The 19,696-nt window shown below is 42.1% G+C and overlaps 1 protein-coding gene across 2 annotated transcripts in view; it reads left to right on the top strand.

Annotated features, from left to right (window-relative positions):
• The window catches only part of ctdp1 (CTD (carboxy-terminal domain, RNA polymerase II, polypeptide A) phosphatase, subunit 1), a 56,092-nt gene that overhangs the window by 25,717 nt on the left and 10,679 nt on the right, over window positions 1-19,696 (top strand). The window contains exon 12 of one of the 2 annotated variants that reach the window (XM_030347650.1): window positions 6,811-7,061. The exons of the other annotated variant lie outside the window; for it this stretch is intronic. Coding sequence (XP_030203510.1) covers window positions 6,811-7,061 — 251 coding nt within the window. The remainder of the gene's footprint in view (window positions 1-6,810; window positions 7,062-19,696) is intronic. 2 annotated transcript variants of the gene reach the window in all.

Raw genomic sequence — 19,696 nt, forward strand, 5'->3', positions numbered from 1 at the left:
GGTCGGCCGATATTATCGGCCGATATTCGCGGGTTTTACGTGTATCGGTATCGGCCGATACGCGGCTGATTTTCGCCGATATATTTTCGCCGTTTTTTTTTTTTTTTTACTTGTTCTACCTCACCTGTTTTTAATATTTGTTAAATATTGTTCATCTACTTGTTCTTACTTGTTCTACCTCACCTGTTTTTACTATTTGTTAAATATTGTTTTTTATATTGAAGTTCAATAAATGTTCCTTTTTTTAAATTGAGACTTGGAACATTTGTTATCTGTGTAATTTTTATGATTGAGGGAGCAAAAGCAGTATCGGCTCTGAATATCGGCTCTAAATATCGGTATCGGTGTATCGGCGTATCGGCTAAGGCTGATGAAAAAATATCGGTATCGTATCGGCCCTAAAAAATCTGTATCGGTCGATCCCTAATACCAACCCACACTTTCTGTAGCCCAACACGGCAAACGGCTCGCTCCAGCTCTCACTATCGTTTACACTGTTGTATTCCTGCAACAACTCAACTCTTGATAGACTTGTCCTTGAGAGAGACTTGGTTGGACATTTACATTGACACTGACTAAAAGCTACAATATAAAAGCTGTTGCTTTCATCCAAAGCCATTTACAACCATTCATGCACACATTCACACACCAACGGCGGAGTCAACCACGCAAGGCAACAGCTTGTTAGTCAAGGTGAGCTGTTTTTCTCAGGGACACCTCGACACTCTGAACCGGGGATCGAACTAGCAACCTTCCGGTTACCGGTCAACCCGCTCTACCTCCTGTGCTACTGTCGTCCCGTTGGTTGGACATTATAAAATCAAACGAAAGGTAACGCAACAAGTTGAACTTTTCTGTAGGGATCATATCCATAATGTTAGTATATATAAAGGAGCCGAAAACAAGCATTTTTAGAGGACGTACAATGACGGGGCACCACTGCCCCAATGGATTACAACCGCAGCCCGTTTGGTGGGTTACGCCTTCAGATGTAACCCTTTTCACTGAGCTATTGTTCCCCCTGGACAGCCTACAACTCCCCAGTCCTTCTCCCTGGTGGACATGTTTCCCTGCATGGGTGCACCACCGCTGTGCTAAGGGTTAGTTTGCAAAGCACCATTTATTGGTTCCACAAATCAATGAAATGTCTAAGGTGAGCAGGTATGTAAAGTAAGTGGCTTTGTTACAAAGTCTAATGATTGTTTATGAAACACTTAGATTTTACGGCAATCAGTTAGAATTATGTGCAAAGATATTGTCAATGTCTTTTCTTTACGGATTTGAACACAGCATTTGCATTCTGTGTTCAAACACCACTTCTCATGCTCACAGACTCTGTGACGTAGACAGAGAGGCAAGCAGTTAGAACTGTTGAATGTTAAATGTCACAGTGCACAGTGGGTCATTTGGATCCAACTGGATTTTTTTTATTGCCATGATGGGGAAATATCCAATGGGGAAGAAGTGACATTTGTGTTCAGTTGACAGTTTAGTTCAAGGTTCATTCTTACACCCAGGAATCTAGCACTTAATTCTGATTCAGAGGTGAATGCTTATCTAGCGTTCAAATCAGTAAAAGAAAAGTACACTCCAAGACTTACCCGTGAGACTTATTGAATTGTTGCTCAGTATTCAGAGTTCCAAATGATCCCATTGACTGAGGCTAGCGGCCATTGCGGTCTCTGTCAAGGCCCAACAGCAACCATCTTAAAATTTGCAGATCCTGTGTTTACAATTACTATTAACATTTTTAGTCATATGCTATGTTTTTCACCCTCCATAAATGATCCTGCACAACATTTTGTGGTTAAGGGACGCTGATGCTCGGTAGGGACATCTGTCCCATACCTAATTTACCTAAAAAACAAAAAGAGTGGGATGTTCCGTTGGAAGAAGCCAGAAGCTACCAGCCAATAATGGCGACAACAATTATAACCAATGTTCGCACTTTTGGTGAATTGAAACAGCCGGCCTGTTCATTCTGGGAAATGGAACGGCCAAATTTGGTCACAAACCTCATTATCTTCGGTCCGCACATGTGCCAATTTCATTCTTCATCATGCCTTGATACTCCAGTACTCTGGAGGAGGAGGAGTTTCAACATGGCCAAGTTCAGTTTACTTATGGTTGAAACGAAAGCAAAGTTGGCGTTCCCATTGGTAAAATTATTTCTTCTTCTCCTGGCATCCTTCCAGCAGAGGGTATGGGAGAACATCAATTTACCGTCTCGCAAATTCGAGCTGGCAGGGTAGAGAGGACAGAAATTGGATCACATCTCAAACCCATTACAAGCCTAGACATAATGACGAGCAGCTTTCTACCTTGAATCTGGTCCCAAGACCAAAGTCTAGCCCTGGCCTCCCACCGTCAAAAATAATTACAGGCCTGCCATGGCTTGCGAGATGAGTATACAAGTTGCTATAGTGGGAATGCTGCTCACTCTGTGTTTCCCAGAGACAGCAGGCATAGTCTCCACTAGCCAGCTTGAGCATGAAGAATCGTGGGAGGGTCCCCATATAGATATTCGAGAATGACAGATGGCCGAGGGTATCGGCCATGGCTCTTGCATTTGTTGTTATTGTTAAATTAGGAGCGGAATGCCGCTTGCATTCTTATAAACAACATACTGTTTCCTGTACTATCAAAGTTTACTACCATAATGGGGACCCAGCTGTCCTGCTTTGATTGCTCATTTGAGTTGACATGTCTGACATGGCTTTTCTGTCTTGGCTTGTAGTAATCATAAACTTGGACTTCTCAATTCAAACCCTTATTTTACATTGTACTAAGCATCCAGAGACTTCCCCTTTTTATACAATGTAGTTTGCTTTAATTCTTGTACGATGGACTTCAGATCTCTCCTGAACACTGATGGTGATAACTGATCGGTTTGACCTTGAATTAGGGATGTGCATTTCTGGCAAAAATACTATTCAATATTCGCTGAGAAGTATTCGAATAATATTAGAAAATCGGTCAATCAAGAACCCTCCACGCACACACGCGCACCTCGTATACACGCATATACAACGACACAGGGAGAGGCTTTTATGATTTGTATGAAATCAATCTGTTTCCTTCAACAACTGCGCCATCAACATTCAACGTCAAAATTATTTCAACGTGGGCTCAGGCAGATGGCCTACATGCGTCAAACAGATCGCTAATTATTTTACTGAAATCAGCCTGCATGACGGTGAACCAGACACGTCTTTAGCATATGGAAACTGGCCAGAAAAATAACTTCACACGGTGTGTCTTTCTACAATGTATTTGTTACCTGCATTCGTAGTGTTGATCGGCAGAGAAATAGTCTGCCAAAGACGTTGACGTCGGTTAGCAACCGAGGATGCTGGGGTTGAAGTTACCGGACTTCAACCCCAGTGGTCATTAAAAGCACGTGTGAATCATCAAAAAAATATTCACCACCGGAAGTTGTGAAGGCCCATGCAAGTGAACGGAGCGTACAACCGCATTGAGATGAGCCGTGTAATAAATAACGATAATCACATTCATTATTCGATATTCTACGTGACTCCAACTATTAGACTATTTGACGATCGTTGCCCATCCCTACATTAAATACTATTTATTTATTTTTTTCTGTTCTTTTCTGCATATTCGTGGTTAACATGTCCTGTATTAACTGTCAAGAAGTCCAGTCATGCCATCTGCCTGTTATTGAGAACAGTTAAGTTGTTGAACATTGTTTATTATTATGTGCATCTTTCCTCAAGCAGGGCTCAGATTATATGCTGGAAAGAGGCAGCATTCAGTGATTATGCCTGATTCTCTTGATACACAAAACACCCCTGTCTGGCCCCACCTTTCCCTTACAAACCGTATTGTCTATCCCCAGACCTGGCACTCAGTTTTCCCTGATGAGCCATTTGCACATATCCTATCTGAGCTTGACAGAAGATAACATGAACGTTAACTTAATGGGTTGCTTGGCAGCACAGCGAGTGCTGTCTGGGGCTCTGTATCTGCGTCTCCCCCATCCTTGCGTTTGAGGTATTTAGTCAGTTTGGAAAGAAGTCATTGCCCTTCATTTGGAAAGTTATGAGTGTTCATCATATTGCCCTGTCTCTGAACCGCAAAAGTTCTTTGTTTTAAGTGCTGTCACTTAAATGTTACATAACCTGTCCATTTCTTACCTGACTTAAGAAAAGCTGCCCGTTTACCCCGGTTGGCTTGGCACTTAAGAATATTATTTCAAATGGTAAACTGCGTTGCATGTCAATTGACATTTAGATCACATCTCTCGAATATATTTACAATCAACTATTCCTGAGGCGATTGGGTGAATGGCAACTGTGAATTTGAAGCCATGATAATTCTCACGCACAACCCCCCCTACGCACACACCCTACGCGCGTGCACACACACACACAAACCCCTACACAAACCCCTACACACACCTCTACACACCCCTACACACAAACACACACACACACCTCTAGACACACACACACACACACCTCTAGACACACACACACACCTCTAGACACACACACACACACCTCTCTAGACACACACACACACAAACACCTCTAGACACACACACACACACACACACACACACACACATCTCTAGACACACACACACCTACCCTAAATGGAAACCAGATGAGCCTTTCTCCTGCAATCGCTGGACAGCATATGGGCTTTGATCTTTGGATCAAAAGTGTATTCTGATGCCATCACCAAGCTGTCACTGCTCACGTGGTACACAGCCAGCGTTGACCGGCTCTTTTTTTTAGATTCTAACACCTCTTTTGAATATAAAGTGTAAAGCATACCATTTTTGTGGCCTGCCGTCATAAATACTATGGTCATTCTTACAACGTCCTTACGTCCTATGCCTTTTCCTGTCCTGCACCTCAACATGTTTTGCATGTGATTCAACAACAACATTGCAAAGACAGATTAGTTCTCCAAAAGCCCCAATCGATTCGAGCCTAAAGGCTTCAGGCATATAAATAAATACAGTGTTATATGTTTGTACCTGGAGATTCTCTAGGCGTAGCCCCATTTATTTTCACTTTCGGCAACCTTGGTAGGATTTAAATAAGAGCATGTTTGAACCCAAGTGGGTTATGTCCACACGTTAAATATCCATACTGAGACAGAAATCCTTCCGTGCTTGGCATTTAGGATATGCTGCAGCTGTCACAGTGTCCCAGCACCGGTGATAAGAGATGGATCATTTCTTTGATGGCATGTGTGAGAAGACATACCAGTGTTTACTCTGATGTCTGTACATTGCAATCCAAAATTGGTTCTCTACATTATCAATTCACTTTCCTATTGTTGGTCTGTGGGAGCTACAATAGTTTCTAAATAAACGAATGGCAAAATAGTAATTTTTCAGATTCCAAGTCATCCATCCTCAGGACTTGTTGCTATGTATTCTGTCTGGATCTCGCTAACAACTTGCCTTTTAATGAGCCTGGGTCAACGCCAATAATGAGCCTCATTGCTCAAGGGAATAATTGACTATCTGCATTTATCATCGGTTTCTCTTGGCCACGGGGTTAAGTGATGTGAGTTGCTCAATGGCATGAAGAATGGCAGGCCGCTCTTGTTTGCTCTGTTGGGAATCATTCCTTATTGCTTCCCTGACGTTTGCTCTGTTTACACATATTACTGTCAAGGCACTGACCGATCAACCCAGACTATGTGGTTTAAAATGAACAGTGGATCTCTGTGCTTCTTTGCCATCAAAATGGCAAGCTTATTACCTTTTCATTTTAGAGCGTGGGGAACTTGTTTTTATGGTGTAAATAATACTGGCATGGCTGAAAATATCACACAGACTTGACAAATAATGAGTTGACACAGGATAACATCAGACATACCTCTACACTGTAAAACTGGAAATCATTTGCATGTAAATGTCAAACAATGCATGGACAAGTTTGATGTTTAACGCTCCCTAGTCACTTAGAGGGGTTAATACAAGCATTCATACGTTTGCGTGGTAATGCATCCCACGAGAAGAACTGCTGCTTATCCAAGTTATAACCCAGCTGTTGCCTTGGTATATTAGAGGTCGCATTACCATTTTACTTATGACGATCAATACATAAGGCAGGCCCTTTCATGTTGGAGGTGCTCTCGTATTCAAACTAACTATAGTGGGATTCTCAAGCAGACCCATGCTTGGATCACAGTGAATCAGTAGGTGTTACTGATTGCAAATTGTGATTACAGGAATGTGTAATTGGGTAACTAACATTAACTTTAATTGAGAGTATTGTAGTAGTTTAGTTTAGCTTTTCCTCATTGTGCAACATATTGTTTTGATATATTAGGTGCACTCAATGTGTTTTAATGAACATTTATAAAAGAAAATATTGTCATCGACTCTATTGACGCTGGTGCATTTATTTCATTCAAATAACTTTTACGCCTAGACTCGTGGATCATTTGCCATTTTTATGTAGAAAATCATGTTTAGTTACTCTAAACTACAACTCACTGTATAATCAAAACCTTGTATAACATAAAAAAATACATATATATGCCGGCTTGGAGAAGCTGTGACCCTGTCACACATTTCACTGTTTACGTTCAACTTAGTTTGCTGTTTACTTTGCGCACCTGTTGCACAATCCCAATGAAACTTGTGGAGGCATTCTGTAGCAACCGACGAGGCGTGTGTACTGTAGTCCACACACTGCTCTGGTCAAACAGGGCAGCCTGTGCTATGGGAGGCCGCTGTAGACGGCGAGACCTTGTTAACATTGATCATGACAAACCCCTCCCCCCAAACGCTGTCACTCAACCAAGGCTTCTCTCACTTAGGTGGATGACATCCTAGGGGAGGAGAGCGACAACGAGAGTGAGGGGCAAGGCAAGGAGAGGCCAGGGGAGGAAGAGGTGGAGAATGATGATGATGAAGAGGATGAGGATCAGCAGCAGCAGCAGCATCATCAGCAGCTAGGAGCGGGGGCGAGCACGGGCGGAGAGCACACTGCTCCGTCACTGGCCGTCGCCAAGCACACGGGACTCCAGACCCCAGGCAAGGAGGCCTGTTTGACGAGTAGTGTACAAAGGTGAGACCCCAAACTCCAGTTATGGATGCCAAAGAGGGACGCCGTTCATCTGTATTTTTTATTTAGACTCTGCATCAAGTGTACACGGCGTTGTAGAATATGCACCGTTTCTCCTCTGCGTATTGCCTGCCGTTCCGGCCCATGGCACTAACCAAAGAGATGATGATTGTGATGATTAATATGAAAGGAAGTTAAGAGGGATGTAACCCATGGTGTGGCCTCTAGAACTGAAATTAGGCATCTATCTCGTCTTGCGTTCCCGTTCCAAACACCTTTTCACAAACGCTTGCATGCTTCACATGACTGCCAGAGCCAGAAAAGAGCGGCTAGCTGGTTGCTATGGAGAAATGAGGAAGCTGAATGCATGCAGACTGTGGGGTCTCGACAACACGTGAGAGACTCTTTCTGGGGTCAAGCGGCTGGTCTGAGCTGCCAGATGTGAAGAATGCAGTCTGTATCTCCATTGCTGTCCTAGTTAAGTAGCCATTACACCGCAAATGAAAATAAATCCACCACCGTCAAACATTTTCCCAAGCCCGGATTAGGTGTGCACCAGTGACGTGCAGTCAGGGGAGGCAGGTGAGGCAGAGCCTCGCCTGTCATCATGAAAAGAAAAAACAAATTATGATCATATTAAAAAAATATTATATATTGGTATTTGTCTACTGATCTGTTGTCTAAATGTAATTAATGTACGATTCCAATAATTTAAATCATTTTTATTATCCTTTTTCCTGAGGGGAAATACAGGAGCTTAGGCCGGCTGAGGCAGCGAGCAGTGCTGCCTCACCGAGAATTGCGCAATCCCTCACAAACGGTGCTTTTTCACCGTTGTCACCAATGTATGCGTGAGCCCACAGTGTTTACAGGATGCTTCCGTTGACTTCTTCTAAGCAGTCAAGTGCACTACATCAGTTTGTTTATTTAAACAAAACATTTCTGACTGCAAACATGGAAGATAATGATTCAATAGCCAAGCTCAGAAATTTCTCAAAACTAGACCAATCAAAAAAATAGGTAATAAATGATGGAACAACATTCAAACAACGGGACAGAAAGTAACGGTCTTTTCAAACAGAGTGGTACCGCCGAAAAGACTGGCTGTGTGGCTGTGCTACGAGAAATCGCCATTTCTGCTTTCCCTGTCTTTTGTTCTCAACATTTGAAAATATCTGGACTAAGTCAGTGCCTCACTAGCCACGGACCTCACCGCACGTCTCTGGTGTGCACTCAATATATCAGGACGACTCTTTAGTGGCACTTAACAGAGCCGTCGCATCAAAACACAACAGAAATAGTGTCTTTTAAAAGAAGCCCGTCTCGCTGATTGCTATGATTCTAACACAGTACAGGAAGTTAACTGGGAGAGAGTGATGATCTACCCCCTGCCAGTGACACAATCCAATCAAACCAATGCTGTTTGGACCAGTTGCAGGAGATGTAACTGCTTATAAACACAACTAGAGTGCACCTTGTTGTTGAATGGATGGGAGAGTTCCAGATAAATCTGTACTTTAGTCCACCAGTACTGTCTTTCTTCTTTTATACTTCTGGATAAAATATAGTTGTTTCCTAACTAGAAGAAAAAAGAAAGGGTTAAACGATCTTCCATCTTACTGAAGCAATTATTGCAAGGAAAAGACGCCACAAGTATTCTGTGTCCTTATTTAAATCCCTTTTCTTTTAAAAGTAAACGTTATGGTTTCAATAATTAGAATGCTTAAATCTTTATTTTTATTTTTTATAAAGGCCATTCAACATTTTCCTTCAACACACTCTTGACTGCCAGCCAGAGGCGGACAGAGTACACAGCTTCCTTACTTGAGTAAAATTTAGCAAGGGGTATCTGTACTTTTACTCAAGTACAAGTAAAAGTACTACAGTCAGATGTCTACTTAAGTAAAAGTACTGAAGTACTTGTTTTTAAAAGTACTTGAGTATCAAGAGTACAAGAGTATGTTTTCTAAATATTGCATTACTACTGCCACAGTGCTTACATTTATGTATAGAAACGTCCTACATGGAGTTATGAAAAATGTTAAAACCTTGGAGAATGTAAAAGGAATTGAAAGTAAAATCAAGTAATTTTCATCTTTTTACCATGGCAATAGCACAATAGTATACTTAAGCAATAGATCACGCCAGGCTGTGGTATGTGCTCATTATACCACTGTGAATCGGGTCGCCGACCCCCTTCACAGTGGTATAATGAGCACATGCCACTGACTGAAGTGATCTATTGCTTTTATACAACGGTTACTGTTATGGCGAAACGAAAGTCATAGACACACTACATTTAAAAAGAAACCAAGAAAGTCAAAGTAGCCGTTTTGTTAAAGACTACCAAAAAGTAGTCCCTCCTGGCTGCCGCTATGCATCGACGGTCGCTATGCAACACACTTTAGCGTCCCTCCGAGAGAAGGCTCCGATAGAGCGGTTCGCCGGCAATTTATCCTATGGAGCAGTTCACTCGCCGTGTGCTTAAGCTTTCGTTAGTCTCTCCATCGCCTTGCTCACTTCCGGAGTAACAACATTTACACCCTCTCCATCATCCAACACATGTTTTACTTTGTAACTGTTTCTACTTCCAGGCGCGGAGTGATATGCAAACTTTCACAAAATGATCGGGCGTCATAGCAGTTATGTATATGCTCATTATACAACAGTTGGGAACCAATCAGATCACTGGATTTAGGTCCCCCGTTGTATAAAGTATAACAGTATACTCAAGAACATAAAAACAATTGCTCAGCTTACATAAATATGCAATATCAGAAAAGAAAATTCAGCTAACAATTCTATGTATGTGTGAGTTTCTCTGTTTTTTTATCAATCAAATCAACAATCGTCTCATCTAATTCTGACCATGGAGTTGGCTTTGGCGGAAAGCAAAGGTGATTGCTGATAGGCTGAAGGCTGTCCTAATCAGTTTGAGAGGGAATCACGTTTGAGAGGGAAACAACAAATTGAGGGTTTCCGTGAGTTTTCTTTTCTCCTTTTTATTTTTTATTTTTCAGAAGGAGTAACGGGTACTCACGGTTATGGATAGAAATGTAACGGAGTAAAGAGTACAATATTTGACTCTCAAATGTACTTGAGTAAAGTCATGAGTACTCCCAAAAAATGATACTCGAGTAAAGTACAGATCCCTCAAAATTGTACTTAAGTACTGTACTCAAGTAAATGTACTCCGTTACTGTCCGGCTCTGCTGCCAGCGACAGTTTCTTTGGCTTCATCGTTTCGTGTTAATTGGTATTTAAAACATCAGTGAAATGCACCCAATAAAAGTCAGCCAGAGTTCATCTTATTCTATATGAGGGAATCATTTGTCAGGATTTTCCCTATCGCGACATTCAGCATTGGGCCCAAACGCCCCAGTCTGGTACCAGACCCATTTAGGTGTGTAATGATGGTTGACATTCTATCGCCATTGTTTCTGGCACCATTTCCTCTTTCGAAAGAGTACTCATGGAACCGTTGCTAAGATACGGAACTGGTGTGACTGTCTGGTTACAGATTCAGTCGATACATGTTCCTTTCACTGCTACTCTGTTCCCTGCACACTCTACAAAGTACCCAGAATTGTGTATATATTTATGGATGTTTCCTCTCATAAACTATAGAACATTAATATAAGGAAAAGTTTTCTCATTGGTCTTATAAAGCACATGTCCATTTTTGAGCATTTGAACATAGAAATCGAAACCAAAGTTTCAAACTATTTCTACTATTTGGTCGTTAATTCTTTGATCCTGCTGGTCTTACAGTTCATTAAGGGTTCCTAACATCCCCCTTAACTTAAACACCAGGTCCAGGTTGTCCAGGTCAAGTGAAATATTTATAATAAAATATAGCAGTGTTCTTTTAGAGTCACTGGTTTTCAGATACTGATAGTATTTGATCGCAGTAACGTAGGTCGAATTTAAACGTTTGGTAAATTGGTCAGATACACAAATGTATATATTAGGTATATTGTTTAAGTCCTTATCAGCATTTGGTTTGCAGTTGTCTTGCATTAGAACCCCATCAAAGACCATGCACAAATCAAATTCCATCATACTATTGTGTTAAAATGTTATATTATATTGTTAGTTCATAAAAAAAAAAAAAAGATGCAGTCTGTCTGACCCTCGTTGAGTAGATGGTTCATACAATGCCCCTTTCACACATATTTCCAGGTACATTACTGGGATTACCTTTCAGATAGTGATGTTTACTTTTCAAACAAGCAGACACAGTCTGGAAGATTTCCGTACACGCCCTTCCACCCATGGCTTAACAATGCCGTAGTAGACGGGCCAAGGGACAGTCCAGCAGATGGCAGGAATGCAACACTTATGGCTGGCAGCTGGCATAAACCGCGGGGACAGAGAGCAGACCCCTCTTTTCGGAACCGGGACTGTTTCCAGTCATTCTCGTAAATGGAGCTTGTTTGCAAACAAAATAAGCGGTGAAGTAAACGGACGGGGATTAAAACACGTCCCTCCTGTTAGTGTGTCCACTAATCTTGCTGTATGTCAATGTTCAATAGAACCCAAGCCGTATTTACTTTTTAGTTTTAATCGTGGTAATGTCTAACATGATCTTTGCCAATTTGTCACTGTTACTACAACAAGTCCGCCATTAAGAGAAAACCAGAGTAGAATCATATTTTTGCCAGTCTCCTCAAAACACTATAGGAACTGTTACCTGCCCTTCTTTTTGGAAGGCAGGTAACAGACTTTCATGTCGCAGATGTGACTATTGGTATACTCATCAACATCACAGTGAAGGGACACCGGCGGCGAGGTGTCTGTGAATGTCTGGAGCTCTGTCTGGACAGCCATTGATTTTGATGCGTCAACGAGTGTTATAGGCTTCCCGGACACCGTACACCGCCACTGTGTGTTGCACATTTCATATTCAACTTTGCTCATTGTAACACTCACAACACAGTTCACGTGTTCCCTGCAAGGGGACATAACCCTGGTGTAGGAGACCTGCGTCAGACACTAGCTGTTACATAGATCTCTTTAGCTAGGATACGGGTATGAGGGAGCATGCAGTAGTAGGAACCACATCAATGAGTCCCCATGTTTGGAAGTTATATTAAGGACACGAATGAAGACCAACGTTGGTCTCTTTTAGAACGGACACTGCATTTAATTCAGGATCAGCCAGTTATTCTTCAGTCGTTGAAGAATAATCTCTTCAACCACCTTGGTGTCTGTAACAGCGGTACACACGACGACATGCGTCCCTATTTGTGACTGCATGTGCAGTGCTTACTTAGACGAGATGACTGGAGTTCGTTCCCGCTGCTCTTCCCCAACAGGCGTGAAGAGAAGTTGTCACCAACAAGACACTTTCAGCAACATAAATTAAGTTCTGCACATTTCCGTCTCCTTCGTCGACCGTCCGGTTTATCATCAGTATCCTCCGATCTATTATCTGAGTTGCGTGTGGATTTCCGCAATCATGTTGCTAAGAAACCCTCCGACCGCCCGCCCTGTCGACGCGTGATCTTATTCCCGTCGTGTGAAGTTGTTAAATGTCACCAAAACACGTGTTCCAGTTGTCAACCCGGGAACACGTAGATGGTTTACTATCTTCTTGACATTTACAGTACAATCTCCTTTCTGCAGCCGCTCTCATTACTGCACCCACCCCCTCCCCTGCTTTCACATGTCTAGGATGCAGCCTGTCCCAAGAGGACTCTTCTGACACTCTGTTGTTGTCACCCTGGGCTTGCAGTTCCAGTTCATATATATAGATCTGGGACGATTTAGTTGAGGTGTTTTGATTATGTAATGTAGAAAAGTCAAGTCATTTTTCATACATCGCTTTCCTTTTCTGTAAGTCGTCCTACGGGTTAACAGCATTAAGAGATGGACCGTCTTATCTTTCATTCTTGTCGGTTTTGTTGTTTGATGATTGCAGCATAAAGAGATGGAACGTCTTATCTTTCATTCTTGTCGGTTTTGTTGTTTGATGATTGCAGCTCTGTTATATGCAGTTACCAGCCAACTTACCATTGATACAACAGCTTGTGCCTTGAAGTATTTAGTAATTTCTCATTTGAAAGGGAATTATAAGTTGCTACAGTGCTGATTGCAAATTTTAGTCTTTAATCCATGTTCTATGGAACATCCGAGACAAGGCCTAAAGTGGTGGTGTGTTAAATCTAGTTGATTACTTGGGTGTACCTCGTCACTGGGAAAAACAACCAGCCCAGGTGCCCGGTGAATAGCCAATGGGGGAACCTGATCCAATCTTCAGTCAGAGAGAGGCCAAGGAAGGCCTGTTCCATGGAGGAGTCGGTTTCAAAAATACTATGTAGCAGTATATTACAATCACAATGTGTGGAGTTAAATTAGACTCATCACATTTCACATGAAAAACAATCCATGATATCCGCTCATCTGAACAATAGGTCATTCTACCTCTGATTAGGATAGCAGGCGGACAAGTTATGTATTCATTTTCAGAAATGCATTATACAGAGTTGCCAACCTATCCATCATGTTCTCATTCGCCTTGTTTGAATCAAAGGATTGCCTTCACTCTGCTTAATCTATAAAACTACACATTATTGTGCAATTAACAACGGCAATTATTTTGTTTCAGTGCATAGATTCATCTTGCCATCGTCTGTATTTGCCACCGTCAATTTCCTGTCCTCTTTGGTAACACTTGACAACGAGCCAGCGCAGCTAACTCGCCATGTGTTCCAGCAAATTGATTTCCAGAGCAACTGAAAGCGAAAAATTGCAAGCTTGATTTTTGTTTTTGAATTGTCCATGTTAGGTCACACGACCGGAAATAATGGAAGGTGGGAAAGCTTAAGTCCTTCCTTAAATCATGTACTCACTACCAAAATTCATTGAACCTGAAAAAATTGGAAAAATAGACATGCTCGAAAGAAATATCTTGGTTGTGTGGTAGAAGAAAAATATCCGTTAAGGAAAAAGTGGCAGTGACATTTTTATGAGAAAGGATTTTAAAGGAAGGAAAACTGGTTAAAGTAATTTACTAGAAAATATTATATACATTTTTTCTAAACACAAGATGTAAATTGTTATACACCAACCTACACCTCAAAAATGAATGTATGCCTTTTCTTCGAAAACGCTTTTGATTTTTGCCAGGTTTACAAATGTCATGAGGGGAGAGGCAGACCTCAAGGCAGAAATAATTCCTTCCAATTTATTTTTTACTTTGCTCAGACTTTTTGCGATTCTTTGGCTGGGTGTCATTCAATTCTCTTGCCCTGACCTTTCAATTGTGTGGTCAAGTTTTACAATTGTACAATGAGTTCTACCGGTTTATATTCTCAATTTGGCTTTGGTTTACATTTGATTTATTTGGAGATTTTCATCTACTAAAACCTCTCTATCTTTGCTGTACTTAACTCTAGTGGTATCAGATATCGACCTAGGTTCTCCTGAGATGTTTTGCTATGGCCCTAAAGTACTATAAGGCTACCAACTGATAATGCACCTGGTGGTATTCAATCTTAAACAGGACATTTATTTTCAGATGGAAATGAAATTTTCCACTTATGCTGTCTTCTAACTTCATGCACTCTAACCAAGTAGTATCCACATTGCATACATTACTTTCACAACAATCTCACAGGTGTACTTTTTATTTTGGTCCCAAGATTGCATTTAATAACCCTTGCAGTTTGCAGGTATACTTTATTCACTTTAGCAATGTTGTTTTCAGAATAAAACTCATTCAGAAGAAACATGCCCAGTGATGAAGAGGTTAATAGAATGCTGCTCTAGCTGCTACAATCCGTCGGTCTGTCTCTCTCCCTCTCCCCATCGTTATGTTTTGACTGCAGTGCATGATTGTTAATCCCCTCGCTTCCTCCTCCTGATCTCCTATCTTGCGTTGCTGTAATATTATCCATAACACGGCACAATTATGGATGCAGGGCTCTTGACCGATGTTTCCAGCCAGGCTTGGTATCGACTGGGCCGGTAGGGTTTAATTAACTGTTAAATAAGAGCGAAGTGGCCTCGCTGTACTTCCCCTGCTAGTCCCTTGCCTTCCAATAGCCCCCAAACTAGTGTTCACCCTTGGAAAATCGTCTCAGCCAGGCAGCCAGAATGAGAGGTAACTGCGATGGAGCACCGCCAACACGGATCCGATCCTATCACACAGAGTGGCGTGATGGTCCCCCACACCTCTTCCTAGCAGTGAACACATCCCGTGAGGCTTCCACAACATTGTCCCCACTCGGGGATTCACAGTGAATATTTAACGGTTGCTCTGCGCTTCTCTCGCTCGCTGGTCGAAATAATAGGGCTCACATTCTCTTTCTTTCAATGGTTTGTTTGTTTCTATTGGGCCATGGTTACCGTTGTTAGAGTCGCCGTTCTGTCCCTGAACATACCTGTGATTCTCATTCACAAAATAGCTTTCTTTTTTCTGCGTGGACCGAATTCTCGGGTAATGCAGAAGGGCGATAACGATAAAATACGCAAGTTGTTTGACTGTTTGTCATGGATGTTAACACAAACCTTTTTGTGTGTAAGGGGGGGTTGCCATGTCATTTTTCTTCATGGTAGGATCAGCTAGCATTACGATTTTTGATATTTCATTCAATATGTACATCTTTGCGGGCACTCAATTCATAAACATCATGACTAGCATCAAAGTATTGAATCCCTGTGGAAATGCACACAGGGCAAACACACATTTGATTAGATAAATAGCAAAGATGTATCTTAGTACGATTACCATCTCAAAGCGTCTGGAGAGGTCTTAATGTGCTAAACCGTTCAACAGGGCACTTTAAGATATAGATCAGCTCATGTATCAAAGCCATTACCTCTGTCTTTGTTTGGTTCAGCCTCTCAAAAGCTACTTGGAAACAAGGTTTTGGCCCATGGCCAGGGCAAGAGTGATTGCTGCCCAATCTGAATCATAACACTTTCCCCACTCTATCAAAAGAATTTAAATTTAGGGGGCATGATTTCCAGAGTAGGGGCTGCTGTGAAAGCTTCTTGACATTGTTTAACACCAGGCAGCATGGTTACAGGAAGCCCTGGCTGTTGCTGTATCCTTTCGTCTCATCGCTGCCCACTTGATGGTCCTGTTGTTGTAGGTCCCCCGTCCCAATCTAATTGTTCAGTTAGCCCACTGGGTCACAGTTAAAGTAACGGCTCCAGCTTGACCTCTTTGGGCTATGATAATGTTACATTGGTGTCGTTTCGAATTCCACTTAAAAGTGGAAAGTGCTAAGGGTTCACAACATGACAGTGACACAAACTGAAAACTTGTTGGTTGAGAGCAAAGCGTTTGTAGTGTTGATCTGCCACATTTGTCTCCGAGCCTTTCTTCTCAGGGGAGGGTACACAACAAGTTCTCTCTAAAGAGGAGATGTTGGCACTGTTAAGTAAATAGAATCTGTGCATAATTCAATCTTTCCATATTCAACTGAGAATCCAAAATCTGAATATGAAGAAAATAAATGAATTTTGTTATTTGTTTAGAAATCTGAAACCAAATTCCACATGGTGGTTCGTTTTTTGCAAGTTAAATTATATGCTTGAACCAAATTTAGGAAATGTAAATTCGGGCCAAGGGACAAACTCCATTCTGATATTTACTTTCACAATCATTGTTCTTGTTTGTAGTTTTTGTTCTTTAGTACTTGTGAGAAGGCATCAGTCGCAGCACAAGTACTGTACAAGGGGAAAACTCAAAACTTTCTTTTCATAATTCTGATATATTGATAATCTTGATAATCTATATTGATAGTCTAATCTTGTAGTGTCTGAAGTCAAATTTTGTCCCTCATTCACCAACGTCCACAGCACCAACTTTTTCCCCCACCGGCTTTTCACATGTAGGCTACAGATATTTGAACGCTCAAAATATATGCATATTTACATTCATATATGAAAAATAATAATAATAAATAAAAGAGGCAGGCTTGTGTTTTAAATTATATTTAGTTTTATTTGTTGAAGATATGAATTCTAGGCAAGACTAGCTGATAACAACAGGGCTCTGCTCTTTGAGCTGCAACAAGACTCTAGGCCCTCTCCTACTTAGCTGATTCATCCATCTCCCTGCTCTGCCAAAGCTAATAGAAAGAGCCCCAAAGTGTTGAAGCAGTTACAGAAGAGTGATTTCGCCTTGTTCTGGTGCTAAGCAGAGAGGCCAAGCACTGTGAAGGAGCACTTGAGTTTTAGAGTGCTCTGACTCTAGTGTATTAATCTGTCTGTACACAGTAGTGTTGTACTATTAGAATCGAAATTACATCAAATGCAAGTCCAAAGTTTTAGCAACAAGGCTGTAGCAAACAACTATTAAGTGAAATAAATACTTTTTGAAGGTTTTCAGCTTTCTCTCGTTGGATGGAAGAGGACAGCATTGTCTTTTCTTTCTTGGATACCTTGAGTACGCTCTGTTCACAATGTTTCTTTCGCTATATCTGTCAGTCTTCCAGTAGTTGCTGCCTTTAATTGGTTCACCAGGAAATCGCCCCTTCATACAATTCCAAGACACACAGTGTCCTCAGGAAAGTGAAATGTAGATACAATTCATGTTAGCAGACCTACCAGCAGACACGCACACCTACTTTTGTTGGCTGTAGGAGCCGGTGGTGGGGCGCGTCCGGGGTGACACCAGCTGCAGAGCCTATCTGAACCCACTGCGTCAGCTCTATGGATCCACACATTTGCATCACGGCCCATACATGTGGTACCTCATAGATACTGCCCCAGTTATAGCTGCACAATCGCCAATGTGTGTTGGGTGGGTGGAAAGGAACCCAGTCCAAGGCATTTTTGATTGTAGCGCACGGTTGAGCTCCATTTGGACGCCCCCTACGGCTTTATTGTCGTTGTAGCAGTGCAGAATGGCTCCCGCAATTGCCATGACTTCATTCAAATCCTACTGCTTGCTTTCTGGTCTCATCCGGAGCAGGGCTTGAACACACAAAGTGGGCAGCTCGCCCATCTAATCTCCCTTTGCCGCTCTTTGTTAAATTCTTGCTTTGAGCGAGATAAATAAAGGCAGAAATTTAGAAAATTGCAGCCGATGTCAGCATGTGGTGAATTTCCACTCCTCCCCATCGCTCTAAGTTTTCCACTTTCTTCCCTGGCCTCCTACATTTTATTAATCTCTTCCGAGCTGCCGGGCTGGGGTTGAGGGGGAACGTTCCTGTCTCCCAGCCTTTCCTCCTTGCATAAGTGGCTTAACACTGACTCATTTCTACAGACGACATGTGCTCATGAAATATTGGTATAAGCATTGGGATTTTGCGTTTATTTTGTGCTTGCCTTCCTCCCCTTGCTTTGAATCATTCATCCCCTGGCTGGGAACCCTTCCTTTACCTGAGTTGGGTGGTGCTTGGGCGAGTAGTGGATATGGCCTCACGGTCCATACCACAGTGAGGAATCAGGCTATTCACACGCTGGTTCTACTCCTTCTGCTTCTTCTTTCCTGCAATCATTATTTGTCCAAGAAGGATCAACACATTAAAAAATGCTGTTTAGGAGGGCACACTTAATTTGTATCTTTTTTTTATCTGTTCACTTTATTGCTTACTTTAGTGTGAGGAAATGTCTTGTCTTAATCTGTTTTGCCTGTGCCCTTTATCTCTTTCACCGTGGGGGGGCAGCGAGATACGTCTTTTAGTTTCCTCTGTATGTCTGGTCCATGTGAAGTAATTGTCAATAAAGCTGACTTTGACTTTGACTTTTTGGACATTAATGGAGCTGTAGTTGGGTTGGTACTGATTTCTGTCTTACGCCTTAGCAGTTTTCAAAGTTGCTACCTAAGCTCCCAAAAGGTTAACAACCTTAAATGCCACGATGGGTAAGAGGCTTAAAAAGCAAACTACGATCGCTAAGGCATTACCAAGAAGGGAGAGCTGCTGGTGGTTTATTACGTTTGGAGGGATTTGTGGCACCGGAGAAATTAGACTTCCCTGTCACAATGTGTGCATTGCTAAAGTGATTACCGCTTAGGAGTATGAGACCCATACAGGCTGTGGCTCATAATGTGCAATTGTTTTTAACAAATCGCTGGAAGACTTTCTGGCACAGCAATTCTCCAACGAGGCCTCAAATAGCATTTATGAAAGTTGTTGGGATGGGGGGGGGTTACACTAGTAGATAAACAGGCTATAGCCGTGCGTTTACTCCTAAGGCTACACGCGTTTGTTTATTTCCCCCCCCCCCTCTTTCATTTGCAATGTGTCAGATTAATTACATTTTTCTATCGAACAAGCCTTTCCCGCAGGCGTCTGCAATCAAACCAGGAAGGGAGAGGGAAGGCAAAAGCCAAGCTCTAATGGAATTTAGCTTGTCACCAAAAAGCCGAGTTACGGTGGCAGGCTGGGACTTGATTTTTCCTGACGACCATTAGCCGTGGGTTGCGCCATGCAGCAGAAAAACGTGTCTTTATACGATTATTCACTTTTTTGCAATTTCTCTGGCCGGGAATTACGATGGAAAGCTGGTGGAAATGCTCCTCCTTTTAAACCCCCTGTCGTCGGCTCTGAATCTACCACCTGACTCGACCGCTCACAGGTGTACCGTCTGCGGTTCTGACGAGGTTCACCGACTGACCCAAGTCAGGAGGAGTTTGCGGAAGGCCCAGAGAGGTCTGGTTGTGGCGTAAAGTGGAG

Source organism: Gadus morhua, chromosome 22, assembly GCF_902167405.1.
Source record: "Gadus morhua chromosome 22, gadMor3.0, whole genome shotgun sequence".
NCBI lineage: Eukaryota > Metazoa > Chordata > Actinopteri > Gadiformes > Gadidae > Gadus > Gadus morhua.